Source organism: Tursiops truncatus, chromosome 6, assembly GCF_011762595.2.
Source record: "Tursiops truncatus isolate mTurTru1 chromosome 6, mTurTru1.mat.Y, whole genome shotgun sequence".
NCBI classification, from domain to species: domain Eukaryota; kingdom Metazoa; phylum Chordata; class Mammalia; order Artiodactyla; family Delphinidae; genus Tursiops; species Tursiops truncatus.
Genome location: NC_047039.1, coordinates 112,306,102 through 112,333,296, shown reverse-complemented (window position 1 = coordinate 112,333,296; position 27,195 = coordinate 112,306,102). Strand labels below are relative to the sequence as shown.

Sequence of the window (27,195 nt, the reverse complement as noted above, 5' to 3'; positions counted from 1 at the left end):
CCGCATGGGGGGCCGCGGCCCCCCCTTGCACACCGACTTCAGCCACCCCCAAAGCAGTGAACAGGAGCAAAGGACTCAGGAAGGGCTGCTGGGGGCACGGGGGTGGGCACTGGACCCAGAACAAGGACCAAAACACGAGGGGACTTGGGTGGCAGGAGTGGATATGAATATGATAAACCCTGATCATGTGAAATAATACACGCCCTGAAAATGCAGAGAAGGGAGAGGGGAGGCCAGAGGAAGAGGAAAGGAACGTGGCCCTCTGTCAAAGCAGGTGTGGCCAACGTGGGCGGGATGGAAGCCCGGCGCAGAGGCGCGTCCACCACCAGGTGGGGAAGGGTCCATGCAGACTTTTCTTCCTCCGTATTACAGGGTTCTTCCAGGAGATTGTAGCTTGTGCCCTGAAGATAAACGAGCTTTCAGGTAGCACCATGTTCAGTTTGACTTCGTTTTCCCATCCTCTGTCAAGTTCAAGGGCAAGCTAGGGTTTCCTTGCGTGTGGGGGTGATAGGCCCTCCCATTAGCGCCTGCTCATCTGTCCTCTGCCTCCAGCCTGTGACCCTGGCACGTCCTGGGCATTTCCTGGGGCTGCGACACCCCCCCCCCCCACTGCTCACAGCTGGCAGGTAGGGGCTGCCTCATCCCGCAGAAGGGGCGGGCATGGGAGGGTGACCCCCCCCCCCACAGCAGGGGTCAGGTTTGCTTTTAGGGGACATGATCTGACACTTCCTTCTGGTATTTCCTCTGCACCTACGCACGGAGAAAATGTCTTATCACGACTACCCAGCCACAGCACCGCTTATCCTGGGCAGTGGGCTTTTGCTGCTGCTGCTACATTCTTCTTTGTATGTTAATTTTTAAAGCAATAAAATAATGAGTCTGTGTAACTGTTTAAAACAACTTTCTTAAGATATAATTCACGGACCATACAATTCACCCACGTAAAGTATACAATTCAATGGTTTTGGTATATCACATTATTATTTTAATTGTGGTAAAAATTAAATATAGTAAAATATATAAATATACTTAGTAAGAGTTTAAGTATAATTCAGTGGCATTAATGACATTTCCCATCTTGTGCAAATGTCACTGCTATTTCCAAATTTTTCATCACCCCAAACAGAAATTCTGTACCATCAGGTAATTACTCCCTATCCATCCTCCCCTCCCTCGGTCCCTGGTAACTTCTAATTGACTTTCAGATCTGTCGAACTGAAATTTGCCTATTCTAGATAACCTCATGTACGTGGAACGATACAACACTTGTCCTTTCGGGACTGACTCATTTTACACAGTGTAATGTCCTCAAGGTTTATCCTTGAAGCCTGTGTCAGAATCCTCTTCCTTTTTAAGGCTGAATAATATTCCATTCTATAAATACTGCATTTTGTTTATTCATTCATCTATCAACAGACACGGGCTTCCATTTCTTTGCTGTTGTGGGTAACGCTGCTATGAGCATGGGTGTGCAAATATCTCTGTGAGAATCCGCTGTCAACTCCTTTGGGTATCTGCCCAGACATGGAATTACTGGTTCCCATACAGTCAGTCCCCTACATACGAACCTTCAAGTTGCGAACTTTCAAAGACGCGAACGTGCCTTCCATCAACGTCAGGCGTGAGTGAAACTGCAGCTCGCCCTCCATCTCCTATTGCTGACGATCCTTCAGCTCTACCATCTCCCACCTCCTCTCCCCCACTCTGGTCAGTAATTCTTCTTGCCTGCTCCCTCGATGCCAGCCCCTGGATGCCAGCTGTTGTACTGTAGTACTTCACTTTTCAAGGGACTGTACAGTAAGATTAAAAATGTTTTCTTTATTCTTTGTGTTTGTTATGTATTGTTTGTGTGAAAAGTATTATAAACCTATTACCGTACAGTCCTATCTAGCGGACTGTGTTAGTTGGGGACCTAGGCTAACTTTGTTGGACTTATAAACAAATTAGACTGACAAACGCGCTCTGGGAACGGAACTCGTTCGTATGTAGGGGACTTGCTGTAGTTGTATGATTTTTAAAACAAAAAGCAATTCTTGCTACTCTTACATCTTAGCTCTCAGCCCACCTGAGGAAATCAACACAGCCTTCCTCCCCCGTCCATAAAACAAAATCCCAAGACTGGGTCACATCCCATCTCCGTGACCATGCCGCCCACGCTTCTGAGCCTCTGTCCCTTTCTGCGCCGCTGGCGGCTGCTGAGGGAGAGACTGGGTGGAGTCTGGGGCGCTGCAAGGCTCAGTCAGCTCCTTCCTCATCCTTCTCTCAGGCTTATAAAACACTTTTACCCATTCCTGCCCTTGATCTCGTCAACAGCCTGAGACAGGCAGCACCGCATCATTCAACCCCATTCTACAGGAGTGGAAATGAGGCTCAGAGAGCCACTCCCAGGAAGGGCCAGGACCAGGCAGCAGCCCCTCCAGCTCCAAATGCAGCATCTCTCATGGGTCACCAGAAGCCCAGAGGCCACGGGGCTGACAAACAGCTTTCTCTCACTGAGGAGAAGGAGAACACGCAGGTTAATCAGACAGAGGAAGGGCAGAGAGAAAAGAGCCCCCGCAGCTGTACCTCGCCTTTCCTCCCATCTCATCTCAGACCCACAGGGTCCACTCAGTCTGGGCGCATCCCACAGGAACTCTCTCTGCTTAAACACCTCCAGGGCTGGGAAGCTCACTCCTTACCAGAAAGGCCAGCCCTGGACCAGAAAGGCCAACCAGGCTTCCCTGGTTGTAACTCTGTCCCCTGGCTCAGAGGACAGAATTCCTTCAAGGCAGAGCCCCCTCAAGGCCAGGGTGGACGCTGACAGGGCAGGGGTTGGCATCCCATCCTTGCTCTGAGATCGCCTGTTCTGGTGACCCCATGTGAGTTACGCCCCCAGGCTCCCGCTTCCCCATCTGTGATAGAAGAGGGCTGGGCCTCATCACCCCCTGCTGCTCTGCATTCTGTAATTACCAGGTCTGGAGCTTCTTGTTGCTACATATTTCTTTTATAGAGTTTATTTTCCAAAGAGTAAACGCTAAACACTGGAAAAGAGATAAGAAACGTGCTTCTAAATACCTATTGCCGTCTTAGCTTCTCAGAAAACAGAGGTGCTTAGGGACTTCTCCCCCCAAATGGGGGATTTAAATGGAAAATGTGGCCCCCAGGATAAGCTCCCTGGGGTCTAAGACTTGGATCTGGGCTGGGAGTACATGTGAAAGGAGAGCCTGGGGGTGACGCAGAGAGGGGGGAAGGGCGAAAGCACATCTCACCAGCTGGAGGGTGATCTCCAGGCCTGGGGGTACAACAACTGACGGGGCTCGGTGGTCTGGAAGCCCACCGCACTCTCCTAGGCACCTGGTCAGCGAAGGCATCTTGGGTATGCAGAGTTGTGTCTGGCTTCCATCTGAACACATGTGCACACACCCCAGGGCAGACCCACGGGCCTGTGCGTGCCCACCTCCGTGTATGCACGCGAACCGCGAAAACAAGGACAGACCTTCACGCACACGCCCCACCTGGGGACAGAACCCCCAGCGCGCAATGTCTGTTCTCTCTTCGCCCTCTGCTAGCCACCGCAGAAGGAGAAGAAGGAGACCTGTCAGTGCCGGATGACCCACTTTCTAGCTCTGAACACCCCCCTCTAACCCCCCCGCCCACCACCAATCATCCTTCTTGGGTCTCAGCCTCAGTTTATCTCATTAAAGGGTGGCCTCTAAGGTCACCTCCCGCAGCTGCCATTCCCCATCCCCACTCCGCGTCCACTCGTTGAGTCCAGGGGGGCCCGGGTCTCCAGCGCCGTCCGCCTGCGTCCCCATCCCAGCTGCCAGGACCCTGGAGCGCCGCCGCCGCCGCGGCCAGCCAGGGTGGAGTTTTCTCTCCGATTAAATTTCCCCCGCCTTTTTGATGTCACATCCTGTCCCGGTCTGCTTCCCCGCCGCCGCCCTCCCCACTCCCGCGCGTGAGCGTGGCGCGCGGGGCCCTCTGCGCCCCCCCGCCCCTCCCCTTCCCCGGCAAACTTTTGGCAGCCGGGCCGCCCAGCTGCTCGCCCCAGCTTTGCGGGCACGGGGCCGCTAGGAGGAGGGGCCGAGGAGGGGCCGAGGAGGGGCCTAGGGGCGGCCCGCCCGCAGCCCGCCGCCCGCCGCAGCCGCCGCACGCCCAGCAGGGCGACCGCGGAGCCGCTCGACGCGCTCGAGATGCAGAGCAGAGGCTCCGCGCAGCAGACCCCGCGCGCCGCCTGCTCCGGGTGCTGAAGGCGCGGGGACACCGCCGGGCGCCGCCGCGGAGCCAGCAGAGCCGGGAGCGCGTCCGCGTCCACGCAGTCGCCGGCCGCCCAGGGCTCCCCGCACGCCAGGACGTGGGAGGTGTTCGCGAGACATGCGACCGGCCCGGAACCTCCTCAGCCTCCTCTTCCTCATCCTCATGGGCACGGAACTCACTCAAGTACGTGCATGCAACGCCATTTTCCTCCCTGCCTGCGAGGCGCCCGCCCGGCCCCGGGGAGCCCGGCAAAGTCGGGGAGCAGCTACCGCGCGGCCCGGCACCCCTGCCCGGGCGCCCAGCCAAGGGCTTGGGGAGAGGGCCAGAGTGCCAGCCGCGCCTGGGGTGGAGGAAGGGGTGAAGGCTGACCCGAGAGTGCTGCCGCGTCCCCCAGGACCCTCAGCCCTGAACCCTCCCTCCTGGACTCCCGGGCTGACCACTCCCTGCTGAGAAGTTCAAAGGGCAGCATTGGGGGTGGGGGTCGCCATTTGGCTGCTACTGTCACCTGGGAGGAAGACAGAGCAGGATGTCCGAGCCCCTGGCATTTGCAGAGGTGGATCTGGCCTAACTCCCACCCCCTGCATCCCTCTTCTGGAGCCTCCTGCATTGGCTATAATGCTGCCCTTGGGGCTCCCTGGGCTGGCGGTGGGAATGGTGCCGCGGAGACCAGACCGGGGAGGGCGGGCGGCGTGTCTGGGGCTGGGGTGCATTGTGGGCTCCATGTGGAGGGCTGGGGGGCGGTTGTGGCCACATTCGCGGCATGAAGTGTGAGTGGCAAGCGTGTGTGGGGACCGCTGGGCATTTTAAGTGGGCTCGCCATCCCTGAACAATGTACTGTTAGAGAGCCTGTCTCCGGCTGGTATTCTCCATTTTAAAAATGCATTCCGGAGCTGGCACGTCTGGGAGGAGAAGGGCTGTCTGGGAGCGCCGGACTGGAGGTGTTGCTTTGGCACCGGGGTGCTGGGAAGAACCTGCCAGCTTCGGGAGCCAGGCTGCTCAGAGTGACATTAAAATGCCCTTTGGATGGTGCCACTGTGCCACGGTCTGAGCTGGGAGAGGCTGCAAGTCCAGGAAGTGGATGGGCTGCCAGCAGCTTGGCCCCAAGAGCCAGCTGCCCCGACCCTCCTTCCCTCTCTCCCTCCGTGCCTCCCTCCCTCTCAGAATAAAAGAAGAAACAAAGGAGAGACGAGAGGGTGAGAGGTAGATCACAGGGGAGAAGGCTCTGGAATAAGCTTCCCGTTTTGCCTTGAAGCCCTTGCCGGCTCCCTAGCTCTCCCGGGAAGTGCAGCCTCGGCACCAGCGTCGGAAGGGTTTATTGTCCCACCTAACCTCGGAGACCCTGCTGGTGCCAGGCAGACAACCGGCCAGGCCCCTGGAGAGGCTCTGCACGGTCTCTGGGAGTGAAGCTTTCTTGGCTGCAGGGAAAGCCTGGCCAAGGGGCACACTCGTGCTCTGTGAATGGACCCTGTATGTACGCATGTGCACACACACATTCACGCACACGCTTCCACGAGCGCGCACCCCACAGACATGGAGCCGGGCAGCGTGTGCCTTACTTAGACACCTCGGGAAAGAGATGGCTGGTCTGGGTGGCCCTGGAAGTGGCTGCCCTTGGGCCCTCCAAGCCCTACTGGCCTCCTCACCTGCAGGCTCCCTGAGCCCTCGTTCCCCGCCCTCCTCCAGAGGTTCACTTCTCAGCCTTTTTAAAGATCCCCCGGTCTTGGAAGAAACTTTTGGTTCAGCTTCAGTTGGAAGCTTTGTCTCAGTGGTGAGAGCTCCCGCCTGTCCACGCTGGCGGCGCCAGCCATCTGAACGTGGCCCGCCCCTGCCCACGCGGCTACAGCCGCACCATCCTATTCAGGACCCTGGTCAGCTCCCCGAGCCCAGGCCCTCCAGGGGCCAGGAAGGCAAACGATGTGGTTTTTTTGGAAGGCTCCTCTTTCTGAAGCTGAGCTGTGGCATCTCTCAGGGAAATGCCTTCCTCAACACAGCCGGGAGGCAGGCCCTGCCCTCCCCGCGCCTGCCTCTGAGGCTGTGCTTTCAGAATCTCCCATCGGGAGCCCAGTATCCCTAATTGTGGTGGCATTTTGGAGCAAAGGCTCACCTGGCGAAAATCTCTCCAGCCAGCTCGAATCTGTGAAGGGGTCAGAGAGTGGCTGGCTCAGCCACCAGCTCCAGGGATCCCGGCTACCCCGGTTCTGCCCAGGTGGGCTTCTGTGGGATCAGGCCAGGTGCCTCTCACCTTTACCAGTCACCTCTAAGGCAGGAGCTGGAATTGGGAGTGGGTGTGGGTCCAGGGCTGGGCTGCTCTGAATAGTCTGAGAGCTCCTTGGGGACACCCCTACCTAAGAACCTTGCTTTCTTGATCCCGAAGTAATTCGATCCTAGGAAGCCACATTGCACGGTGTCAGGAGAAATGCTGCCTACCTGGGTGATGAGTGAAATACCTCTGGGCTTCAGGAAAAGGAGAGCAGAGCAGCGGTGACTGAGCTGTGTCCGTCTCCCCTCCACCCTTTCCCTCTTCCACTTTAGGTAAATTGCTCCCACAGCGGCACCCTCAGTCTTAGGGCGCTTCCAAGGGACGTGGACACAAGGTTCCAGGGCCACCACGTTTATGGGTTAGGACCCGTCCAGATGGGAACAAGTCAGAAACGTATGGGTTTTACCTGCACTTCACAGGCGCTGCTTGAAGGATTCAGGCAGACGGGCGGGGGGAGGGGGGGAGTGTAGCGCACATGGCCGGGCCATCTGTTCTCCCGACAGCGCGCTTATGAGCCACTCAGTCAAATGCCAATTAGTGATGGATGGCCTACTATGCGCCAGGTTTGTGGGCCCAGATGAACTCTGTCCTCAGGTGGAAAGATGCTTGACTGGGTCCTGTTCTGTGATTTTCAATAAAAGGCTGGTGTTTCAAACTCCTTGAGAAGTGTCCTCGGAGTTGATCTCTCATCTTGGGGGGGTGGGGCAGCGCTGGGGCTGCCTGAGCCCTGCCCACCCCAGCCCAGCTCGCCTTCCCTTGAGAGAAGCACGTCATCCCCATGTGTGATGGCATGAAAGGGGTGGGCAGCTCTGTGACAATGACCTTGGACCCGGCTGCCCTTCCCCTTCCCCGTCCCACCAGCCACTGTCTGGCTGCCTTGAGAAAGGCTCTGAGCCTCGGCCTGAACGTCTACCCTTTTAAAACAAGGAGGATGAAGCTAGCTGATGCTCGAAGACGGCTCCCCCCTACAAACCCGCACTCTGGTTCCGTCCTCCTCTCCTGCCACATGCAGCTCTCAGATGCCAGCTGGTCGGGCTTGACGCGGTCAAAGCCGGGCTGGCGATGCTGAGTACAGCTGTCTGTCATCCGGGCCACGGTGCTCAGTGGGGAGACCTGAGACTCTGCCATATCTATTCGTTTAAGAGCCATGAGGGCTCTGGGGTCAGAGTGGAGGGAGCTGAGAACACTTTGGAGAAGGGGTGCCGTTTGCGCAGGGTCCAAGGTTGCACCTGGGTGAGCCGGGGCAGGAAGACGGGAAGGAACAGGTGGGCAGCAGCGGGGCTGCACACAGACGCCGCGGCATGGAGAAGGGCCCAGAACCTTGGCTCTTGTATCTGGAGTTCGACAAAGGAGTGTTGAGGGATTTGCTTTATCTCAGGAGTGAAGTGGAGCTCTTCTCATTAGTCCCCAAGCCAGAAGTGGTCTTTCTTAACGACATGACGACCCCGACCCCTTGGGATAGGGCGGGGCTCCAGCTGTGAAGGAGCACAGGGCACCCTCGAGCGCCAGCTGTCACCGGGGCTGTCGAGTGCCCTCAGGCTTTACGGACCGACTGCTGTGGGCTCTTCCGGAGCTTGGTTAGCTGCGTGCAGGTCTCAGCACCTGAGAAGAGATGGGAGTGGACTCGGCGGCGGGCAGGTGGGGGTGGGTGATGGGTGCTGTGTCTGGACAGGCAGGTGTCACGGAGCGGCTGGCGTGGAGTTAGCCACTCAGAATCCCATCACTGCAAATCCGTTCGCTCCTCCTCAGATTCAGCCAGAGTGGAAGACCCCAACCCATCGCCCTGAACAAACTGAACAAGAATAAAACCGTCCATTCAGACGGAAGCATGAATTTTGTCACCTGCTTGAATCAAAACTTCGGCCCAATGATCCCACTGACGTCCTGTTCATGTGCCCCAGCCCCTCGTGTCCCCCAGATTTTAGGCCCACGTGTGCCCTGGATGCTGGGGTGTCAGTGGTCCAGGGAGTTGGGGGGTTCAGGACCATGGGGGCCTTTTCCTAAACCAGTTAGTTCAGCATGCATGGGATTGATCCCGTCTTTGCACTGAGGTTGGCCGCTGCCTCGGGGGCTGGCCAGAGACCATCTCCAGACACGCAAACAGCCCGCACGAGAGAGTTGCTCCCGTTTCCAGGGAGAAGGGTCTGTACCAGCGGGGGGGCGGGAGCTGTAACCCCTCAGCAGCAGGCGGCCGCTGCATCTCCGGAAGCAATTTGCCCCTTGTCCCACGCGCTTCAGCTCTCCGCACTAAAAAGGAAGGTCATTTTCTGACCTGGGTCGTATTTATTCCTAAAGTTATCGGGCCCTGTAATCACTATTTAACATCCCATGTAAAGTAATCCAGAGCTAATTACTGGCTAAACTGAATTAGACACACGCCAGCTGTGACGGGTGCTGCGGGGGACAGGAGCTGCTTCCGGCGCTGAGAGGTGCCCTGTAGATGCTCCCCCCCGCCAGAAGCAGCAGCCGTGAGGTCATTCCCGTGGCTCAGGTAAGGGGGGAGAAAATGGAACAGGAAAATCCACATCTCTTCATGTTTTCAGATGATTACATATCAGAAACTGGCCAGGAGCTTAAAGCACTAGGGAGAAAACCAGTCACGAGGGTTCATATTTTTGGAGTGTCATGAAGTGTCACGCATCCCCCACACACACACCAGGAGTTTAATCTGGGTCGGGTAGAAGCCGCCCCGGTGACCCTGTGTTGTCATCCTTGGTCTCGAAATGAGGAAACCGAGGCTCAAGGGGCAGAGGGGGGCGTGGGCGGTCAGTAACCTGCCCAGGGGCCCAGCAGGGAGGTGACAGACCCCAGGTGCAGCTCCACGGTCTGTCTGACACCCGAGTTCATGTTCTTGTTAAGATGGAGAGAGAAGAATAAAAAGTAGAGAAACGGCTCAACACCACTGAGAACCAGTAAGAAAGGGGGCGCCTGGTGCCGTCACGGCAGCTCATAGGGCCTTTGGAAGAGGGTTTGAGAGCCGTGTCTCTAACTGTGTGGCCCGTTGCTCGGCCTGCTCTGAACTTGGAGCTTGGCTTTTCGAAGGGGAAGAGCCTGCGGGGGGTGGGTGTGTCAGACCCCTTGGGGGTGGTCTGCTTCCTGCCACTGAGGCTGGGTGAACCGGACAAGCCCTTTCACCCCAGGAGGTGGAGGGCGCCTTCGAGGGTGCACTGGGTGCCCTGCCTCGGTTCTCTCCAGCCTAAAGGTTCATGCAGGGAGCCCCGCACCCCTCAAATCTCCCAGCATCTGCTTGACGACTGAGATCCAGGAATTAAGAAAAAAGACACAGACCCTCTTAGCTGATGTTAACATCTAAATCTCCAAATCGCCCCACACGCCTGCGGTCCTGGTTACGCTGTTTGTTACATTTGGCATAATTTATAATCATGGGGCAGCCGCGGCGAAGAAGGCTCCTCCTTGCTCAGAGGGTCTCCCCTTCTTCTGCACCCAGGTTAAGTCCCGTGACGAACACGTAGGTGACAGTGGGCAACAGTGGCTCCCTCACTCTCGAGCGGTGTTTAGAAGACATGGGCTTCCCCGTCTCCTCGCTCTAGTCTGGGCAGTGGGGACCTGGCCTGGGTGTCTCTGATGTACGGTTCAATGGCATTTAAAATCGAATGGTCAGTAAGAGCGCGAGTGACTGGGAAGAGTGTGGATTGAAGAGTCCAGCGGAGAGAAGGGGTGGAAGGTGCCGAAGCCCCAGGCTTTGTCTCCTCGGATGCCCTCACCTGGAGACGCTCATCTAGGGCAATTCGGTTCCTTGCAACAGTGTAGTGAGCTCACAGGACACGCTCCAGGAGCTTAAACCTCCCAGCACAGATGTCCCCGGGGTGCACATGGCTCTCACGGGTGGCTCTGGAAGGAAAGTCACTCCCACTTGCTTCAAGTGGTGCTTTGGAGGTGTGAGGGTCAAAGAAAGAACAGAGGTGTATTCATAAATATCATAAATAACTTTACTCATCACCCCAGGATGCTGCTGGTAGATCTGACAGCATAGCAGGACTCAGAGGAGAGCTCTCGGGGTTGTAAACACTTCTGCTCTCCGATGGGTGGGTGCCTGTGCCCCACCCGGGCAGTCCAGCCCCCAGATCTTGTCAAGGTGACTCTGCACAGGTGGAATCAGTGGTGCGTGGCCTCGGGGGAGAGGGCATTGGCTGAGTCACCTCATAAGCAGCTCGAGGGATTGCTCCAGAGTCGATACCAGCCGTTGGTAGAGGGGCTGAGGTTTCTGAGGCCACGTCTGGGGTCCACAGGCAGAGGGTCCTCGCTGGTCTGAGATGCTGGTGATGGGTTGAGGGCGGAGTGTGTGCTCCGGGGAGTGGCCACGTGTGGAAGCCTCTAAAATCCAGCAGCACCAAGTCCTCTGCTCTGAGCAAGTGTTACATTCTGGGGTGTTTCCTAACCCTAACCCCGCTGGACCCCAGAGCTGACTCTTAGATGTTTTCATAATGACACCACCTTCTAATTCATGTCAAGATCAATTACTTACTCAGTAGAAACCAGACCATCCTCCACTAGTTATGATGAGTCCCCTTACCCAGAAAATAGGAGATGGTAATGTTTGTGGGGCCCCAGGAGCCATGCGTTCAGCCTGGAGGGCAGGTGCCCGCTGAACTCTCCTGTCCCTGTCCTTCAAAGTGCCTCTCCCGAACTGGACCCCATTTCTGTTGGGGCAACTAAGACAAGGGGGGGCTGCGGCCTCCCTCCCATTGTCTGGGTGTGACAGTCTGAGGCAACGTTTATGAAAGGAGCATGGAACTTTCTAGAGCGGGAGCAGAGGGTGTGGGAGGAGGCCAGGGTGGGCCTCGGTCAGTCAGCTGGGGGGTGGGAGGGGCGAAAAGAGTGCATCTATTCAATTCCGACTAGGATTTAAAGGCGTGGGGGTGGGGGTGTGAGTCAGCTTTCTCTCCCATCCCTCCAATGCCTTGACCTCCTGGGGTCAGCTGAGTTCCCAGGAAGCTGCAGGAATTCCAGGGTGCAGCCCACGTTTGGCAGCCCAGTGTGAATAACCCAAATCTTTTCAAAAGACTGCTTCTCAGCCATGCCTCAGGGGATGCCGTAAACCCTTTCAGGCTCCCTATCAGGACTGCAGGCTCAGGAGAAATACGATGAGGGGGTTTCAGATCTCCAGGCTGGCCGTAACTGCCTGTCCCCTGGAGAGTCTGGGAGAGTCCCGGGCCAGGGGAGCTGAAGGCATTCCTCAACCCTTGGGTGGTCTAGACTCCAGCAGGTCTTTGGAGCAGGACTTGGCTTCGTGGGTGTGAATGACCTGGATTTCATTTCCTCCCCTGAACAGCCCAGCCAGGTTGGCGCTCTTCTAATTTAGAGCACCCACTGTAAATCCCGCGGGGCATCACTGCCGTGAAATCAGATCGGAAGTTCTTCAGATCAGGAGAGGTTTATTCGAATTCTCTGTATCGGCTGTGATTGGAGCTCCCCTTCCTAGAACGTAGCTCTGGGCGTTGGGAGCTGTTTTCCCGTCCAGGAATACCTCTTCTGCATCTGTACGTCTGTATCAACAGCATCTCTTGAGGGTGGTCGTTAGCCAAAAGCAGCTCTTTGGAGAGGGGGCGGAGGTGTCCAGGGGCATCTGTCACAGGCTCTCGCACCGGTTGCTCAGCTGAGCGTCCCCTCGGAGCACCTCTGGTCTTCTGCAAAGCGGGGATGGCGAGGATGGGCACCCCTACTGGCTGCCGTGTCTGCTCCTGCACTGACTCACTGGATCCTTACACATCCTGCTATTATTAAACCCGTTTTACAGATGGGGAAACCGAGGCACAGAAGGGCTAATTACCTCGGCCAGGGTCTCACAAGCGGTAAGGGGCAGAACCAGGGCTCAAGCCCAGGCTGTCTGGTCCCAGAGTCTGTACACGGAGTGTCCACTCCGAGATGCTTCTCTTGGCGATGCATGCGCTCGGTTGGTTGTACGGAAGTTTTCGTTCACGCACCATGCCCGGAGTCTGATCTGTCGCGTTGCTGTTGCTTCTGTCCTGGGGTTTACAGCGGGCTGTACCTCGTGTCGTGGTTTTGATCTGGGGTCTGCAGCACACTGCACCCCACATCTTGCACATAGTAGGTGATAAGTAAATACCTGCAGCTTCCGCAGTGGACGGCGTGAGGTTTTGGAGATTGGATTGGATTGGATTGGAAGTTGTTCCGACAAAATAAGTGGTCCATGTCCTTCCGCAGTGGGAAGCGGCTGTGAGTGATTTGGTCGGCACAGCCTGCGGCCCTAAATCGGTGTTAAACGTTCATTGAAGGAGAACGGCAGAGAGTGGGGGACTGCTGCCCACCCCCAGACCCAGCTGGCGGGACTCAGAGCACCGCGGTCGCGGAGCAGAGCCTGCAGTACCCGCTGGAGCTGGGAGATGGCGCCCTTCCCCAACTGGTGAAATTTGCTGCTTCCAACCCAGAGGCTGCCATAGATCCGTGCGTTAACCAGGTTAACAAACCAAAGGAACCCCTTCAGCTCATGGGTCTCACACCAGTGCTCAGGCCAGGACCATCCTGGCGGTAACAGTCCCTGCTACATAGGGGGGCGCAGCAGAGGAAAGCTTCATGGGAGGCCTGGTGGAAGTGCCTTTCATCTCCCGTGAGAAGCCTTCTGCAAATTCTAAAGCACTATTCAGATGTTTGACCCAGTCAGGCCTGTGCTTCCAAGGAGACTTACGTGTGTCCTGACACCCATGCTGCCGAGGGTTGGGGACTTGTGCCAGCCTGCCCTGCCCCTCTCCCTGGGCATCAGGACCCCACACACACCTGGAGAACCAGTGAAGACACCCCCCCGCCCCCCAGCCACAGACCCCAGGCCCCTGACCAGGGCTCCACCTGCACCACACTCACCACGGGTGGGGCCGTTTTAGCAACCCTGCGCTGAGGCCTGAGCCCCAAACCCACACCCAGCTTCTGCACCCCTGCTGCATGCCCACCTGGACCCAGGAGCCCACACTGGGCGGTGCCACAGCTGCCAGCAAAGGTCTTAGGGCTCCTGGCTGTCCCGGGCTCCCAGAAGGGGCTTTCCCCTAGCGCTCTCCCCCAGCACTGGGGCTGGAGACCCCCCACCAGGGGCTGCTTTCGGAGCCCGCCAAGAGTTCGCCCTCCTGGCTGGGTTTCGGGGGCTGCCGGGCTGGAGGAAGCCTGGGGCCACCGCCAAGCAAGTCCCCGGCAGCGGGGCGGAGGCCTTGGGCATGGATGGGGTGGGTCTCAGGGGGTTGCCTGGGGCTCGCTGGCCGGCGACCTTGAGGGTGGAAGGGCAGCGGCCAGCCCATGCGCTAGGGACGCCGCCGTCTGCGCGGGCGGATTTTGACAACTTGGGAGGGGGTGGTCTGTCTTTCCTCCCGGGCCACCCCCTCCCGACTCCTTGGTGACGGGGCTCTGCAGGCCTCGCTGCCAGCAGCCAGGGGGCGGCGGGGAGCCGGAGTGGAGAGGAAAAATCCACCCGTTTCCTGGGCAGATTGCGTCGGCCGCCGCCCGGACGTGTCCCCGCCTCCCGGCCGCGGCCCCCGCGCGCAACCCGCGCGGCGCTCAGAGCCCGAGCCGGCGGCTCTTCCCGGCGGCGGGCGGGTGGCAGAGGACGGTGGGCAGCGGCGGGGCGGCCACTCTCCCGGGCGCCCGGGGCGGCGCGGCCATGGCCGGGGCTCGCGGGGCGGCGGCGGCGGGCGGGCGGCGGCGGGCCGAGGGGGCGCGGGGACACGGCCGGGCGCCCCTGCCCGCCGCGGAGCCCGCCGCCTGAAGGCTGCCCGGGGCGCGGAGCCGGCGCCGGCGCGGCGCGGGCGCAGGAGGCATTCCAGGCGCGATGTCGGTGCCGCTGCTCAAGATCGGGGTTGTGCTCAGCACCATGGCCATGATCACCAACTGGATGTCCCAGACGCTGCCCTCGCTGGTGGGCCTCAACACCACCAAGCTCTCGGCGGCCAGCGGCGGGACGCTCGACCGCAGCACCGGCGTAAGTGCGCCCGCCGCCCGCCCTGGCGGGGCCTCCTCGCCCGCTCCCTCCCGGTCCCCAGCCCCGGGCGGGAGGGCGCCGCGCGGGGGAGCCGGGCGCAGGGGCAAGGGCACGCGCGGGGGCCACCCTGCTCCCCACACCCCAGCCTCGGCCACTCCTCCGCCTGCGGTCCCCTCTGTGTGGCGCTTGCTGTCTCTGCCCGGTCCCCTCGCGGGGCCGGGGAGCCTGCCCAGGGACTCAGAGGCTTGGAGTCCTCGTTCAACTAATAAGTCCCTTGTTGATAAGGTTAGGGAACTGAAGCAGGGGTCCTGGGGACTTGTCCAAGGTCACTCAGCAAGTAAGGGGTGGAGACGCGGTGGACCCCAGTCTGGCTGGGTCCAGCCGGGGCTGGGAACTGAGCCCGCCCCACTTTGCAAAAGCCGGACTGGACCGGCCGGAGTGGGGCCCGGGCGGGCGGGCTCCGGAGCTCTTGCCCTCAAAGTCCCAAGGCGTCTTTCTCTCCCATCCCCATGCGGAGATCTATAAGGTCCCCGCCGGCGGAGGGTGTAGAGGGGCCGGGCGGGGCCCGGGGAGCCACAGCTGCGGGGCTCGCCCCTTGCCTTCCGCGCGATGCCTTGGGGGAGGGGGTGAGCGGCCAGGGCCGCCTCTGGACTGGACTGACTTAGGTGGTGGCGGGAGCGGAGGCTGAGCCGGAACCACCGGGGAACGGCCGCTGGCGGGGCCGGCGGAGGAAGGGGCGCGCCTCAGGCTCGCTCCCTCTAAGCCGAAAGGAGAGGTGAAGGACACGCGGCTCCCTCTCGCGCTCCCTCTGGGCTGTCAAGGGCGCAGTGCTGGGGAGGAGGTCTCCTGGTGACCCCTTCTAAGATGGTCATCCGTTCACCTCACCTGCTCTTTCGAGAACTGCAGGCAGCATTTTCTTCCTGATGACTTTGTTCCTACCTCTGGGTCCTGAGCTCCTGGGGTTGGAAATGAATCAAATGAAATGTATCTACTGTGGATTCCCTCCACCCAACTTCTCCCCATACCAACGCTAAAAATAGCAGGGAGGTGACTACCTGAGGCCACCGGGCAGGCTGCAGGGTCTGTACCCGGGGTGTTTTCGGACAGTGGTGTCTGTCTGCCCCGTGTACATGGGCGGGACCACCTGAGCTGGGTTGCAAGGTGACACCAGCCATGTCACCATGTCAGCAGCCATGTGCAGCTCTGGTTTCGTGACCGTCCTTGGGCACACCTCAGGTTTGAGGTTGGGTGTGACCCCTGCCCAACATGTCACCAGCAACTTGGTGACATCTGCCCAATGGCTAGTGGGTGGCAGCCTGTGCAGAGTTGAAGTCGAGCATCTCTGCGGGCAGCCTTGACCAGACCACCAGCGGGAACACTGCTGGGGCTCGGGGTCATCGCAGCTCTGGGCTAAGAGGCTGCTGGATCCCGGCTAGTACCACTGGTTCTGCTTCTCCAGTACCAGGGAGCAGCAGAGAGAGGCTGCGCCAGCCTCCCGTGCTCACCTTACGGGAGGAGATCCTATTTCTCAGTTCCGTGCCGTTGTGAGTCAACCAGCATGCAGTCTCCGGTCCCCCCTCCCTTCCACCTCGCCTATCAGTTGGGTCAGATGCCAAAACTCCAAGCATCCCCTAAATTTAAAAATCCCTTGAATTAAAAAAAATGTTTTAAAGAGTCATGCCTGTTTGACTCCCTTCTAGCCCTGGGGATCCTGATGGGAGACCGTCTGTGTTCCTCCCTGTTTGTACCTCCCCACGGTCGGCACATGTCTTTTGGACCACTTCTTTCTGCCCTTTCCCGGGGGCTGGACGTGGACGGTCATCCCGGTGCGCTGCTTTCTGGTCTCACCTTTCTCCCTCCCTCTCCCTCGCCCCACGTGCTCTCCAGGTGCTGCCCACCAACCCTGAGGAGAGCTGGCAGGTGTACAGCTCTGCCCAGGACAGTGAGGGCAGGTGCATCTGCACGGTGGTCGCCCCCCAGCAGACCATGTGTTCACGGGATGCCCGCACGAAACAGCTGAGGCAGCTACTGGAGAAGGTGAGTCCGTGCAGGGTGTGTGCGCGTGTGTGTGCATTTGTGTGCCCACGCTAGCCGCAAGGTCCGTCCCAGCTCCAAGACCTCACTCTTCCCTGGCATGGCCCACTGGGAATACTGGTGAATGAATGAAACGGATGGGTGGAGGGAGGGAGGGAGGGAGGGAGGAACGGAGACTCCCCCAGCGCTGCCCAGGAGGAGGCGAAAAGCTCCACTGGGAGTCACGTGGGCTTTAGCGAGGGAGCATTTGGGGCTCCTCTCCCACACCGCCGTCTCCGGGTCACGCCCACAGCCTGTGGTCCAGAGGGCTCAGAGCTGTTGCCCAGCAGCACCTGGGAGAGCTCCCTCGGAGCCCGGAAGCAGGGCCGCTGGGTGGCATCTTTGCCCCCTGCTGCTGAGTGGTTGGACCCGGCGACAGCCAGGCCAGGCGTTCACGCCCGTGGCTGCCTTCCCGGTGCAAAAGCAGATTAAATCGTCACCTTTGTGACCCACCTGGGCACAGCACTTGCGGTTTGAATCTGTTATTTCACTTGATCTTCACAAGAGCCAGGTGAAGGTGGCGAGGTTTTCACCCCGTTTTAAGAAGTGGAAATCTGGGTCCAGGCAGGTGGGCTGACTCTCCCAAGGCAAACAGCCAGTGAGCAGGGAGCCGGGTTGGCTCTCAAACCCGGGGCCGGCCTCCCACCTGGCCCGCGACCTCTGCCCCCCACGGAGGCTGGCACTCCCCATGGATCTTGGCAACCCGCTGCCTGGAACATTCCTCCTGGGAACCCTGGGGTCTCAGGTAACCTGAGCGCCGGTTGTCCTGGGAGCTACTGAGGGGAGAAGGAGAAACGGCGGCCCTAGTACTCCACTCACCGCCCTCCCCAGGGAGAGGGTGCATTTCACATCAGGCGCCTTCACGCCCTGCGGGAGAGGGGCCACACCTCCCACGCCACACACACGTGCTCACGTACGCACACGTGACACACACATCACACACAGCACATATAACAGAACACACAGATACAGGCCACACACACAAATACGTATGCACAGTCACCACACACACCTCACACGTACACACACCACACACACACACACACACACACACACCCCCTCAGTAAAGCCGAGACTTCTCCATCAGCTGGGGGGCCTGTGCTGGGAGGAGAGCCACCACCCCCGGGGGAGGCCCGGCAGCCGGCGGAGTCTGTCTAGTTCGGTTCAAGCCCGGCTCATGCACAGACCCTCACACGGGTTCTGGCAAAGCAGGTCCCTTTCTTGAAGTCAGTGGGGAGAGAGGGGCGTCCCTGGGGCTGTCGCGGCCCTGCTGTGTGGACGGGGCCCGGGCAGGAGGAGGGCTTGGGGCAGCTGCCGCCTGGCTCCCCTCTGAGGACCTGTGCGTTTTTGTGCTGCTGTCTTTGGTCACCCCAGTAAATCACTTTAAAAGAATGAAAGAAAAATGTGTGTAACAGGTTCCACAAACATTCATTGACACCAGACTAGACCGAAGCCTGATTGGGCCTTGAATTATTCATTATGGCAGAGGAGGGGGTGGAGCTCGGAGGGGCCTCGGGAGGCTGGGGGGTGGCCCCACAAGCCCGTGGTCAGTTCCAGAAAGCTCTGTGAGCCCCTGGGAACACAGGCCTCGGAGGCCTCCTTCCTGCCTGTGTACAGCACAGCGTTACTGCTTAGACATTTAAAGCCCGCTTCTACGCTCGTGGGCACTGTGGGCACTGTGTTGCCGCCGCTTCTCGGGGCAGAAGCCGTTTGTTGTATAGAGGGCCTGGCTGCTGTGTGAGAAGGGCAGGGCTGTGCGTCCCTCACTCCTTCCCCAGCCTCCTTCTCCTCTTTCCTTCTCGGTGGGCACCATCTGAGCATCTGTTCTGTCCGTGGGCCTGTGGTCCCAGCTGGGCCTGTGTCTCCAGCCTGGCCTCCTGTTCCAACCCACCTGAGGAGCTCCCAAAGGTGGAGCCTTCGGTCCCAAGCCCAGAGGTGCTGCTTTGAACTGGCCTGCGGTCTTGAGAGGAGCCTAGCACCAGTGTCTCGTGAAAGCCAGGCCCTCACCCCACGTGTGGGCTGAGGACCCATGGCAAAGGGCGGGCAGGGGCCTCAGGCTCTGTTCTCTTTGAAGAAGCTCATGGCCCAGAGCTTCAAAGTGTGGGCTCTGGAGTCGGTCCGGGCTTGGCATGGTGGCTGTCTGCTGTGTGACAGTAGCCAAGGCACTTAACTTCTCTGAGCCTTTGGTCTCCTTCTGTGTCAAATGAGACTTGAAATAGCGCCCACCCCCCAGAGTTTTGTAAGGGTCGGATGAGATCCATAACGCAGTGGGCTCAGCAGTGCCTGGAACGTAGAAAACGTCCCATAAGTATTAGCGATGAGTGGTCGCCTCCAGGCCAGCTGTGTCTGCTGTGTGGGCAGGTTGCTGCCGCCCCTCCCCCCTCGGCACCTGCAGCCACCTTGGGCGGGGTGGGGGATTGTGCCTTTGGTAGCTGTGTGATCTTGAACTCCTCAGTTGGCTCCTCGGGGACACAGCCTACAGGTGAGAGAATGGACGCGCCCAGAGACGAGGCTCAGAGAAGATGCAGGAGTGTGATGGCCGCCGGGGGCTTGATTACCTGCCTTCTGGTCAGCCGGAGAGGGAGGTGCTCATCCCGCCGGGGAAGGACTATAGGAGGGGCGTATTAAAGCGACTGAGTGACTTAGCATCTTGAAAATATGTTTTCTAAATTTCAAATTTCATTTAAAAACTTTTAAATGTGTTAGAAGCCTCCTTCTCTGGCAGCTGAACAGCCCAGAGGGCTGTGTGTGGCCCCAGCAGAACCAGGCTGAAGCCCGCGAGGGTCCCGCAGCGTCTGCTCGGCAGGTTTTAGCGGCAGCCTTGTGGGTTTTGCTGTCCATCAAGAATCCCCCTAGGAGGAGGAGGAGGAGGAGGGGTCTTGACTGGAGCCGTCATTTTTGTTCCTTCCTCCCGCCCTACTGCTGTGCATTAGGTTCTGGGCCTTGCGCTTGCAATGAGGCCTGTCCACTTCCCCCCGTTGTCCAGCAAGGCAGTTGAGACAGGGGTGTGGGTCACTGCCATGCACGCATGGTGCCAACAAGGTGATGGTGTTTCCAAGGGGTGTGCGGCCACTTCTGGCTTGGCTCATCAGGGAAGCCTCCCTGGAGGAGGTGGCATTTGGGCTGGGCCTGGAGGGATAAAGGGAAATACAGCTTTTCTCAAAAGAAGTCCTCAGTTATTCAAAGTGACAGAACAAACTGTTGAGGGGGACAGGAAGACCTGAGGTAACAGAGCAAGTATATTTCAGTTTCCCCTAAAACATCGAAACAGAAAGGATCAGAGCGAGTCAGAGTCACCCACATACTGTATTTTACAAACTTGAATTTTTAAACTGAATACGTGTGCATTACTTTCAAATAACAAGCCAGAGAATCCCAGGCATTTTTAAGCGCTGAGCTGAGTGGTATCAGTTTTTCCTCCTTTGGGTTTCTCTTTCTCATTTATTTTATTTGCGGGGGGCGAAGGACATACCTTAAGAAGTGCAAACCACACTATCATCTCTTCTTTTACTGACCAGGCAAAGCTAAGCCTCATACCCAAATGATTTAGTTCCAAAAAAGGGAGGGTATTTGCAAATTCAGCAAAAAAGAAAACAGAAATGAAGATTTGCGGTTATGGAGTTATGGAATCCACTGGTAATTGGATTCGATTCTGAGAAAATGACCCAAACAGCACTTTGGCCACCCTGAGCCTTTTCCACCTCCCTGCTACCCCAAATGCATTGGCACAGAAGCGCAAGCCAGTTTCCTGAAAATAAAATGCACTGGCAGGTGGCTGCACTAAAACTGTTTTTCTTTGAAGCTCTCTGGAACCCTGTTGAATATTAAAGTTTCATCTTGAGGCTAGACTCAATTCAGATCTTCCTGTAAAGGTGCAGAACAGAGATTCTTCATTTGTTGGGTGATTGATTCCTGAATCTCCGTTCTGAATACACATGTTTTCAGAACAGTCATCTACCTATGATACTGTGGGATGTGATGGATGGCGTGCAAGATGCAGACTCAGGGAGCCCAGTCCCCTGCTTCCCGAGCGCTGCGCTTATGCAATCAGCCCTCTCAGCGAGACACCCAGTGAGATTTAGGGGGAAAGAGGTCTGTGCCTGGAGGTGGGGGAAGCCCAGCTATGCTGTTCATCTTTGTTGGTGTTTATGCCTGCCTGACTGATTTCATCCTGCAGAATAAAGAGACTAGAAACAATCCCCTGCCCACGCACCCCAAAAAAAGAAGAAAAAAATCACCCAAAGCCATATGCCTGGAGCTATGACCAACAGGGAACCAGAGGTCCCTGCACCCCTGGTTGTAAGAACACGTCCTGGAAGATGGCAGAAGAAATGTTGACCGAACCAATTTGCTCTGTTTGGGGGGTTCTTGGTCATAACAATCCCTGCTGCTGGTGATTAACTAGTAAGTCACGCACGAGCCGCTTCTGGCTCCCAGTGGGCTGGCCATGTGGAAAAGGTCACTGTCGTTCGTTAGGAGGCAAATGAGGTCTGCAGGCACCTGCCGCAGCTCCGTCCTTGAATCTGTTGCCTTTTTGACAGGTGCAAAACATGTCTCAATCCATAGAGGTCCTGGACAGGCGGACTCAGAGGGACTTGCAGTACGTGGAGAAGATGGAGAGCCAAATGAAAGGACTGGAGTCCAAGTTCAAACAGGTGGAGGAGAGTCATAAGCAACACCTGGCCAGGCAGTTCAAGGTATGTGTGCTGCCTCCTCTCCTCCTGCCCCTCCCCCTCCCCTCCCCTCCTCCCTCCCTCCCCTCCCCTTCCCCCTCCCCTCCCCCTCCCTTCCCCTCCCCTCCCCTCCCCCTCTCCTCCCCTCCCCTCCCCCTCCCCCTCCCCTCCCCCTCCTCCCTGCCCTCCTCCTCTCCCTCCCTCCCCTCCCCCTCCCCTCCCCTTCCCCTCCTCTCCCCTCCTTCCTCCCTCCCGTCCCCTCCCCCGCCCCTCCCCTCCCCCTCCCCGTCCCCTCTTCTTCCCCTCCCTCCCCTCCCCCTCTCCCTCCCCCTCCCTCCCCTCCCCCTCCTCCCCTTCCCCTCCTCCCCTCCCCTCCCCCTCCCCTCCTCTTCCCCTCCCCTCCTCTTCCCCTCCCCTCCTCCTCCCCTCCCCTCCTCTTCCCCTCTCCCTCCCCCTCCCCCTCCCCCTCCCCCTCCCCCTCCCCCTCCCCTCCCCCTCCTCCCTCCCTCCCCTCCCCTTCCCCCTCCCCTCCCCTTCCCCCTCCCCTTCCTTCCCCCTCCCTCCCCTCTCCTCCCCCTCCCCTCCCCCTCCCCCCTCCCCCTCCTCCCTGCCCTCCTCCTCTCCCTCCCTCCCCTCCCCCTCCCCTCCCCTTCCCCTCCTCTCCCCTCCTCCCTCCCTCCTGTCCCCTCCCCCTCCCCCGCCCCTCCCCCTCCCCTCCCCCTCCCCCTCCCCTCTCCCTCCCCTCCCCCTCTCCCTCCCCCTCCCTCCCCTCCCCCTCCTCCCTGCCCTCCTCCTCTCCCTCCCTCCCCTCCCCCTCCCCTCCTCTTCCCCTCCCCTCCTCCTCCCCTCCCCTCCTCTTCCCCTCTCCCTCCCCTCCTCCTCTCCCTCCCCTCCTCCTCTCCCTCCCCTCCTCCTCTCCCTCCCCTCCCTCCCCTCCCTCCCCTCCCTCCCCTCCCCTCCTCCTCTCCCTCCCCTCCTCCCCTCCCTCCCCTCCCCTCCCCTCCCCTCCCCCTCTCCGTCCCCTCCCCTTCCCCTCCCCTCCCCCTCCTCTGAGACTGCATATTCCCCTTCATGCTCCCACTCTCCCTCCAGAATAGCAATTTGAGGCCAGGAAGGAACCCAGCAAGGATGCTCTTTTCCTTGCAAAGGGCTGCACTCCTTGGAAACAGAGAGGCCACCTGCCCTCACCCTGGTTTGGCAAAACTCACCTTGAAAGGGGCAGAGTTGAGGTGCGGTTTTCACACCTATTAGCTTCTGAGGCCAGGGCCCCAGCTCCCAGCATCTCCAGCCAAGCTGCAGATTAGCCGGGAAGGCACGTGATTGGTCCTTCCCGACTCAACAGCTGCTGCAGGTGAATCACATTAGCCAAGGATTAGCTTAATTGATTACAGCCATTTCTGAGCAGGGATCACTCAAGGCAATTCTTCACATCTGACCTAATTTAGCTGTGACAAGTCTCACTGTAGATTTGCAGGGAAGGAAGAGAGATGGCAACATCTTTCTCACTTCCCAGTATGTGTTCCTTTTCTCCATGTAACTCTGGACATTAAAGCCGGAGTTGGTTTGACCTAAATTTATATATACAGATGTACAAATATGTATATATACACCTAGAGTTTACTCAGCTTCAGCATGGTTCAATTGACAAATTATATGCCCCTTAATTGAGGTATACATGCATGTTAATTAGAAACCTAGCTCAGATGTAAATGAATGGGTCAAATCACACAGCCCCGCTGGACTGGAAACTGCTGATGCTTCTAGGTCTTCCTGCCCTTTCTATGCTAATGTTTTCCTTTGATGTGTGCTCCCGGCACGCAGCAAGAACTAGTTCGCTTTTAAAAGCAATATGTTATATAGATGAGATGGCAAGCTAATGAAGTTATAAACCTATATTATAAATAAAATAATAGCAGGTTGAACCTGTTGAGGAGAAATGAGCCTATCGCAGATGGACATGTCCTCGCTTCAGACGTGTCATCAAGAATTATCTCGGCAAGAGATTTTGACCTGCCCGACCCCAGAGAGCTTGTGTCTCTCCTCGTGAGGCCCGCACTCCCCTCTCTGGGGTAGCCTCACATTCCTCTAAGGGTGTCCTCAGCATCTGTGGGCTACATCCTCTCTGCAAGCACTCTGTCCCACTTCCCAGATCTGGGGCACTATGGCTCTGAGGGAGGAAAAGCAGCCCCTGCCTTTGACCACACTTTAATTGCCTTAAACACTTGCGGCAGAAATTGCTGTGAGGGCATCTACGTGGCTGTTAAAGCAGTTTGTCTGGACTGACTCTAGCCTTGAAGTGTGATTTTTCTTTTTAAGTGACCGTGAAGATATTTGTCTGTTAATGACTATCTGTTTAAGGCAGGCTAGTGAGCTAGTTCTTCAACAGTTTTCATTTTCTTGCTTGCAGGGCTAACTTAAAAGAGTTTTTTCAATGCTGCAGTGACTGAAGAAGCAGTCCACTCCCATGTAACCATGACAGAGGGCCAGAGAGCTTTTTTGCACCCTGCATTTTTACTATTATTTCCCGTTACTTAGCACCATACCCCTAAGGAACCTTGAATACAACCAGGATCTCTTTTGCATGCGACTGTAGATGCATTTCATGAACAGTTTGAACCCTTGTCAATGCATTTTTTGAAAAACAAAAAACAACAAAAAAAGAAACTTTGTGTATGTGACGTAAAGCATGTAACCTTCAGATGTTGCATTCTAAACTGACAATAAAGACCTTTCCCAAATATGTTGGTGTTCTGAAGACTGTTTAATATGCTCTTCTAACTCCTGTGGACCAGAATAAATCAATCTATAAATAAAGCGGGAGTGTGGACATTTTCCCTCACCTAGGGAGAAGCCAGGCCAAGGCAGGGTGTTACAAGTTTTTGCACGCATCGCACTGAACCCAGCTTATTTTAACCTTGCAGGCGATAAAAGCGAAAATGGATGAACTTAGGCCTTTGATACCTGTGTTGGAAGAGTACAAGGCCGATGCCAAATTGGTATTGCAGTTTAAAGAGGAGGTCCAGAATCTGACGTCAGTGCTTAACGAGCTGCAAGAAGAAATTGGCGCCTATGACTACGATGAACTTCAGAGCAGAGTGTCCAATCTTGAAGAAAGGCTCCGTGCATGCATGCAAAAACTAGGTAGGCCCAGAACCCTGCGGGGCGGGGCACTGCACCGCCCACCTCCCCACTCAGCTCGCTCAGGCTTAGGGAGTGGTGCTGAAGTGGACAGCGCCCGCCTGGCGTCAGGGAGCAATGGCTGGATTAGGGCTCCTGGGTAGGGCTGCCTTGACAGATAGCCGAGGGAAGTAGGCACCACCTGTCCTAGGGCCTTGTCCAATCCTGTGCAGAGGCCAGCTCACAGAGCCCATTGAGCTGCACATCTGGAAAAATGACGTTAGATGATGTTACCTACCATCTGAAGAACGCGCGTGTGTGTGTGCGCGCGCGCGCGTGTGTATGTGTGTGTTGGGTGACTTTTTAAGACACAGGTTTTCATAGAGCGGGAAACGTACATCTTAAGATTCCCTCCAGCTTGCGGACGAGGGCTGATGGAGCTCCCTGAGATACTGAATCATGCAGAAAAATCCATCACGTCACAGTGGAAGACTTGCCATTCGCAACAAGCCAGGGAGTCCCTCCCGGTGCCTGGAAGGGGTGGGACTGGAGCCAGCGGCCCCTGGGCTCCTTCGGAATCTTATTTGTGGTTGATACCCACTCGCCTTATCCACTTCTGTGTTAATTGCTTTAGCAAATCTTAACGTGTCAGCGTCGGAGTCCACTTTTAAGTAGCACATTTTAAATCCCAATTCCATTTCCAGGTTTTCTTAGGAAAGATTGGCTGGCCCTTGCACCCACTGTTCTCTAACACAGAGGTTGTTCCTTTTCATAGGGTTTACTTTTTAGAGTAACTTAGGGTAGCTTTTAGGGTAATTCTGCTTTATGAAGAAGTTTCCTTTAGGTTTTATCTGATGTTTTCACTTGATTCCCTTTTCATCCCCCGCCCCACACACACTACAAATGCCTTATTTTAAACTTAAAACATCCCCAAAGAACAAATACTTTAAAAAAAAATCCCCATTGCTATAAAGTGGGAGAGAGAGAACGTTCAAAAGGCAAGAAGGTCGAGTCAGCCAGCCTTTTTGTTTGAACAGGTTCCCGCGTCTAGTTTATTTTTAATGCCGTTCTAGGTGCCCTAGTAACGCTCCCCAGTCCGGGAGAGGGCGGTGAGCGCTGTTCAGAGCATTAGGACGAATCCGTTGTGATCTGTACACTTGCATCACGTGAGGGATTATCTGCTGCGTTTCTTCAGATGTGCTTCACGGCACCCACGTCCTGGTGTGTCCGGGACTGGGTGACCTGGGACAGTCCCGGGGAGGGGGTCTGGGCTGGACGGTCTCTACCAGCTCTTCCCATTTCAGCATTCAGGAGTCAGCGGGAATGTTTGAAATGCTACTGGTTATCAGGCTTATCCGTGGTTATGGGACTGCGTGAATACTTCTGGTGGGCACTGTCTTTGGGTTTCTACCCATAAAGCTCGCTCTACCCTAAGCTCCCGTCACCTCTCTCCAGACCCTCCAACGCTCCCCCTGGGGGCTCTCGGCCCCTGGGGGTTTCTTTGTTACTTATTTCTCCACAGTAGCATTTTTATTCCCCGGTAGACAGACCGTGTAGAAACCAGTGGGAAACCAATATTAAACCTTCACATTTTCTGATTAACGGATGAAGGAGCCAAGTGGAAATTCAGAGGGGGCAAAGTAACAACTGATGAGAAGCTAAGGGTCTTTCTGGGAGGATGCTGCCCTTCCCGGACGAGCAACCTTCGTGCCCGAACTCGGCCTATTTTTAGAAGCTGGGTGAATTCACTTTAGGGCTTGGGATCTTGGGGCTTTCACATGGGTCCCCTTGGGCCGCTGAAATAAGGAGAGAGGATGAAGAGGCCCCCGGAGCCCTGTTCTCCACCACTGAGTGCAGTCACTTCTGCACTCACAAAGACCTTGACCTGTAGATGGACCTGCTGAGTCTTCGGGCAGGTGGGTGGGGGTCCGTCTTTCACCAGCACTCGGGTGGGTGATGTGGGTGAACACCGAACTGAGAACCCCCATCTGGGGGAGGCAGTGTCCTAAAGTGGTAGGTGCCACTCAATGGCCCTGTGGTTCACCCAAGGCACTGACCACTTTGCATTTCAGCCGCCTCTTCGTCTGTAAGTTGAAGGCGTAGGAGTCCCTGCACCCTGGGGTCACTGTGTGAGTCCACAGACACCATTCACGTCACGGGCTGCGCACTGTGCCCAGCATAGAGTAGGTGGTGATAGGACACGTAGGCAGGTGGGTACGTAGTACCCGATAGCTAGACATGATTGCTAGGTAAAGAGACAGCTAGACCGATAGGTAGGTAGGTAGGTCCGTAGGTAGTTAGACAGTCAGATGATAGATAAGTAGGTTAGTAGGTAGGTAAACAGATAATACATAGGTAGGTAGGTAGATAGATAGACAACAGATAATAGGTAAATAGGTAAGTCAGTAGGTTGGTAGTTGGATAGACAACAGATAATAGGTAGATAGGTAAGTAGGTAAGCCAGTAGGTAGGTAGGTAGACAACAGATAATAAGTAGGTAGGTAGATGGGTAGACAGACAACAGGTAATACGTAGATACAGCTGCTGTCGCTTCTCCCGCTTCCCAGGTTTTCATTCACGCTCGGTAACTTAGAGACCCAACCAATACCTGCGGCTGCTTATTTTAGTCTTTATTTTAGCTTTGCAAACAGGTACCATCTTAGCAGCCTGTTTCTTCGCTGGGAGGTTGCCGGTGAGCGTAGAACAGGGGAAGCCAGCACTGATGCTGTCCTGGGCGGTTAGGACTCCTGAAGATGCAGTGTCTCAGAGGCCGGCAGTTCCTTCCTCGGCCTCCCCCGCCTCCCCCCGGCCCCCCGCCACCTCCGCCTCTTGTCTCCTGGGTCTGACTGTAGGTTCCTTTTGCTCTGGTGAACAGCATCTCGGTTACCTTCCTG

At 57.1% G+C, this 27,195-nt stretch overlaps 1 protein-coding gene across 2 annotated transcripts in view; it reads left to right on the top strand.

Annotated features, from left to right (window-relative positions):
- The first annotated feature begins 3,993 nt into the window (after nt 1-3,993).
- OLFM1 (olfactomedin 1) overlaps nt 3,994-27,195 on the top strand; it is a 36,032-nt gene continuing 12,830 nt past the window's right edge. The window contains exons 1-4 of one of the 2 annotated variants that reach the window (XM_033858979.2): nt 3,994-4,419; nt 16,326-16,475; nt 21,053-21,208; nt 24,106-24,325. In XM_033858979.2, the coding sequence (XP_033714870.1) occupies nt 4,354-4,419; nt 16,326-16,475; nt 21,053-21,208; nt 24,106-24,325 (592 nt within the window). In that variant the 5' untranslated portion in view covers nt 3,994-4,353. Of the gene's footprint in view, nt 4,420-14,064; nt 14,439-16,325; nt 16,476-21,052; nt 21,209-24,105; nt 24,326-27,195 lie in introns of those variants that run through there. The other variant, XM_033858978.2, reaches the window with a different exon arrangement.